General features: G+C 37.4%; 1 protein-coding gene across 1 annotated transcript; it reads right to left on the reverse strand.

The window, feature by feature from the left end:
* Positions 1 to 3,142: 3,142 nt before the first annotated feature.
* On the reverse strand, positions 3,143 to 5,245 carry LOC113290396. Its single transcript, XM_026540003.1, has 3 exons — positions 3,965 to 5,245; positions 3,445 to 3,793; positions 3,143 to 3,348 (listed from the first exon to the last, which is right to left on the reverse strand). Exons 1-3 carry the CDS (start codon positions 5,243 to 5,245, stop codon positions 3,143 to 3,145), a joined length of 1,836 nt encoding a protein of 611 aa, XP_026395788.1.
* Positions 5,246 to 5,587: the final 342 nt, after the last annotated feature.

Here is a 5,587-nt window from a genome sequence, read left to right on the forward strand (position 1 = left end):
CGCTTTACATTACTAATGAATCCTTAGCAAGCCGAAACCATCACCTTGATCCTATGGTAGAATTTTAGACCATCTTTGAGTCCCGACCAAGGTGATTTGGTCTTTCTAAGAAGTATAATCAGCATATACACATGGTGGAATCTCAATATGTTGAAATCCAGGAATATTTCGCAGCTTCAACATTTCTTGTTTCACACCAGCAAGCACAAAACCCAATTGGCGTGAATGGGTCAATGAATCTGTCACCTTTACTTGTTAGGTTATGTTGGTCTCATCTTATTTTCCTTTCAGCAAAATATTATTGTAGTTCGAGTCTGTATTTCTTTTTGCTCCTTTCAGTTAGTATCTTTAGTATCTCCTTAACAGTTATAGCCTTTAGTTGTATTTCTGATTGTATCTTGGTTTCAGTTTATTAACCTTTGTATTAGTAGTACTTTATTTTAAAACTAGATCTCTAAGGGAGGAAGTTTGGATACTACTTCAACTCAAACTTAAGATTGACTTTCAGTTTAAAGATATGGATAACACAGGAGAACAAAGGGATTGACAGTCTATTATTTCAGATAATTTACATCGACACCCATCACCAACATCCGAGCTCACATGAACTTATATGGATCCATCAAAAATGCAGTTTTTCTTGTGGAAAACATTCGTCGAAGGACTTTTAACTTTTGACAACATCTACAGCATCTAACCCCCATGCATTACGAAGTCAGAGAATGATTGTCACTTTTTTTTTTGTGTCATGTTTTCGTAATTCATGTATTGTTTTCGTAATTTATGTATTTCAATCGTATTGGATACCCTCTTGTCATAGGCCCCTTAATAGGATTAACATATATCATACTTCGAAAATAAAAAATAGCCAAATGTCCTATTAGAAAGCAGAAACAGCTAATCGTGTTTGTCATCATCATAAAAGGCATCAAGCATATGCCATATTATTGGCTATTGCCATTCTCACTATCCCAGCAGCAGTAGGCCCACCCAAGCTCATTTTATGTCCACCAAGCCTATTTTTCACAAACCTATATGTAGTGGGCCATGAAATTAGTTTGATTTTTTTGTTCTTTTTATTTCTCGCCACCCCTTGCATATCCTCCTAGCTCTTCCCAGGACCCCAGAAATTGCTAGCAATGGACCATCGCACCTGGTGATTGACAGTTCAAAATTATCTCTTATTATCAAATTTTGGTTAAGTCTTGGTTTTCTCATTCATTATTTTTGATATTTATACAATCATCTGTCTTGGATATCAAGAAACAATACGTGACATGCACGTTCTTAGACTTCCCTAAAATATATATCTCAAATATAGCCTATTTCCTAATACCCTACCTCAAGATGGAGCATGCAGATCACAAATGCCCATCTTGGACAAAAAAAAATTAAACTGAGCATTCCCTAAGGATTTTGTAAAGATATCTGCCAATTGCACTGTTGTAGGAGTGTAAGAGTTTGATATAATCTTCCTTATCATAGCATCTCTGACAAGATGACAGTCCACTTCTATATGTTTTGTGCGTTCATGAAATATTGGATTCTGAGCAATATATAATGATGATTCACTATCTCAAAAGAGATTCATCCCATGTGTATGACGAACTCCTAAATAACCAAATAATTGTTTTAACCACTTTAATTCACATGTAACTTCCGCCATAGATATGTATTCTGCTTCAGCTGAGGACTGAGAAACTGTATGGTTCTTCTTAGTCTTCCAATACACAGGTGAAAACCCAAGAAGAACAAACCATCCTGTCAACGAATGTCGAGTTAATGGACAACTTGCCCAATATGAGTCACACCATCCTTTTAAACTGAGACCACTATCAGAGCGCAACAGAATTCCTTGTCCAGGATTCTTCTTCAAATATCGAACCACACGAAGGGCTGCTTCCCAATGCTCCATTCTTGGTTGTTGCATAAATTGCGACAAAATATGCACTGAGTAAGCAAGATCTGGTCTGGTGACTGAAAAGTAAATCATACGACCAACTAATCTCCTATATTTCTCCACATAATCTAATATCTTACCCGCTACCAAAGCCAGACCATGATTTGTCTCCATTGGAAATTCTGCAGGTTTTTCTCCCAATAACCCAGTTTCCATGATAATATCTAATGTATACTTCCGCTGGCATATGTAGAAACCTTGTTTACTACGAGCCACCTCCAATCCTAGAAAGTATTTCAACTTCCCAAAATCTTTCATCTTGAAACATTGTCCCAAGTATGTTTTAAAATTATGAAGTGCAACCAGATCATTTCCTGCTACAATCAAATCATCAACATACATCAAAACATTCAGCTGCATCTTTCCCTTTCTCATAGTAAAGAGAGAATAGTCTGAGTATGACTGTTTAAATCCATTCTTCAAGGTTGTTGATAATTTTGCAAACCAACACCTAGGAGTCTGTTTTAGTCCATATAATGATTTATTCATTCTACACACCATATTGGGATTTCCCTTGGAAAATCTCGTGGTATCTTCATATACACTTCTTCCTCCAAATCTCCATGAAGAAAGGCATTATGCACATCCATTTGATGCACTTCCCAATTTTTACTCGCGGCAACAGCTAGAAAAGTACGAAATGTTGTCATCTTTGCCACTGGTTCAAACGTCTCATTGTAATCCAACCCTTCAACTTTATGATTCCCAAATATTACTAGTCTTTCTTTCAGACGTACCAAATTTCCATTTTCATCACGCTTTTCTGTGTAAATCCATTTGATGCGTAGTGCCTTCTTACCAGGTGGTAATTCTTCCAATTCCCATGTTCCTTGTTCCTCCAGAGCTCTTATTTCTTCGGCCATGGCTTTTTGCCATCCTGGATGCTTCATAGCTTCTTTGAAGCTCTTAGGTTCATTTCCAGCAGTTAGAGCTGCAAGATATTTTCTATGAACTGCAGAAAAACGATCACAACTAACATAATTTGTCAAAGGATAAGGTGTATCTGAGGATGATGATTGTACAGGGTGAGTGGAAGATGGACTATTTTCTCGTACAGTGTGCGTCACAAAAACCTTGAGTCTGCTAGAAGGAAGCTTCTGACATTTTCCTTTACCCATCTCACTGCTATTATTTTCAACCACACCTTAACCTGTTGTGTCATTGCTATTAGTATCATTCTCCTCAGGTTGTTCTTGAGATTTTTCCTTGCAATTCTTTAGTTTCACAATTAGTCTCACACACTGATTCATCAATGCTTCCTTGTTGCAACTCGTCTTGACGAGTTTCCGCACCTCCTCTAGACAACTGTTCTTCTTCTCTATCTTCATCATCACTCCAACAAACATCATTATTTGATGGAACAATCTCAGTGGAATTTCCAGTATTGCCTGTCATATAAGGAAACTTATGTTCATAAAATTCCACATCCCTTGACACTAAAAATTGTTTTGTGTCTAAATCATAAACTTGTCATGCCTTTTTACCAAAAGGATAACCAAGAAATACACATCTCCTTCCTCGGCTTGCAAACTTATCCCCTTTACTACTTTGATTATGTACATAACACAAGCACCCAAACACCTTCAAATGATCATATGGAGGCTGCTTCCCAAACATGATTTCATATGGAGTTTTGTTGTTAAGAATAGGTGTTGGTGTACGATTAATCAAGTACGCTGAAGTCAGTGCACACTCTCCCCAAAAACGTATTGGTAAATTGGCTTGAAATCTCAAGGCTCTTGCCACGTTCATTATATGTTGGTGTTTTCTTTCAACCCTCTCATTCTGTTGGGGTGTACCAACACATGATGTCTCAAAGACTATCCCATTAATCTTAAAATATGAATGCAATGTATTAAATTTTGTTCCGTTATCACTTCTAACAATTTTGATTTCTTTACCAAACTGACGTTTCACAAGAGCAATGAAATTAAGAAATACCAATTCAACTTCAGTTTTACTTTTAATCAAATAAATCCACACACCTCTTGAAAAATCATCTACTATTGTCAGAAAATAATGAGCTCCACAAGAAGAAGGTGTCTTATAAGGACCCCATAAATCCAGATGAACTAACTCAAATATACAACTGGCTTTACTCAAACTACTTCTACGGTGTTTTGCTCGTGGGAAAATAGCACAAGAATTATTATTCTTTTTAAATAACCTACTCACAACTGGTAGCTTTTGTAAAACTTTCTCTGATGGATGTCCCATTCTTTGATGACATAGCTCATATGAGTTTCCACTAACAACAAGTACTTTAACAGGAGGCACACCAAGGTAAATATATAGTCTACCATGTCTCTCACCTACTCCAATCACCTTCCTCGTCAGCCGGTCTTGTATAAGACATAAACTGTTAGTACATTGTACAATACATGCTAACTCATCGATCATTTGTGCAACCGAAATTAAGTTACATGTTATCTGAGGTACGTATAGAACATTATCAAGTTTCAAACCACCAGGAAGAATCACAGTTCCTATTTTATCAGAGTTTGCATACTTTCTGTCTGGCAAGCCAACTGAACATGCCTTAATATCTTTTACTTCTATCATGTCATCAATATTACAAGTGACATGATTTTTATCCCCTGTATCCACAATCCAGGATATATTATTCTTCTTACCTTGTAGTTGAAAATTCGATTTGTTTGAGTTTAAAAACTCAAGCACCTGCTGAAGTTGTGTTGATGTCACTCCAACCAAACCCGTTCCATCTGCTGTTGACGCCACACCACTTGACTGTTGTACCGCTGGTATATTCAGGTTATGCGCACGAACTGTGTTGCTGCTTCCACGTACTCTACCTCCTCTGCCATATGCTGAACCACCTCGACCTTTACGACCTGTCCTGCCTCCTCTTCCATATCCTTTTCCACCGCGAGGTCTGTCTCCCCACCATTCAGGATAGCCAATTAATTGATAAAATCCCTCATCCGAGTGTCCTTCTCTATTACAGTGTTTACAGTACTCGGCAGGATCATATGTGTTGGTGTTCGGACGCTGATCAGGTTGAACTTTAAATGCCATAACATTGTCTTGTCCTTCTTTCGACAAAACTACATCACCTATTCTCAGACGTTCTGAATTCAATATAGTTTGGTATGTTGCATCAATCGATGGCAGTAGATCTCTTGCCAATAGTTGTTCGCGCAGTGACCCATACTCACTATCTAAACCAATCAAAAAATAATGAAGATAATCTTCTTCTCTCAAAGAAGTCACCTGACTTGCAATATCACAGGTGCAATAACCACACTTGCATTGTGGTATCTTCATATATGTCACCAGTTCACCCCACAATTTGTTTAATCTCCCAAAATAAACAGCTACACTTTCAGATTTATCTTGTTTACATTCACTCAAAGACAATTTTATTTGACATATTCTTGTACCACTTACCACAAAAAATCGTTTTCGCAAGTGTGTCCAAAGAAGAGAAGCATCATCATAATCCCCCAGTGTTGATCGTATGGAAGAATCCAGGGTGTTGTTAATCCATGAAACAATGCTTGACTGAACCGCAATCCATTCCTCCAACTGTTCAGGATCTGTAGGTTCTTTTATTGTGCCATCAACAAAACCAAACTTTCGCTTGGCTATTAGTGACCTTCTAATGGA

The sequence above is a fragment of the Papaver somniferum genome, chromosome 6 (assembly GCF_003573695.1).
Source record: "Papaver somniferum cultivar HN1 chromosome 6, ASM357369v1, whole genome shotgun sequence".
NCBI lineage: Eukaryota > Viridiplantae > Streptophyta > Magnoliopsida > Ranunculales > Papaveraceae > Papaver > Papaver somniferum.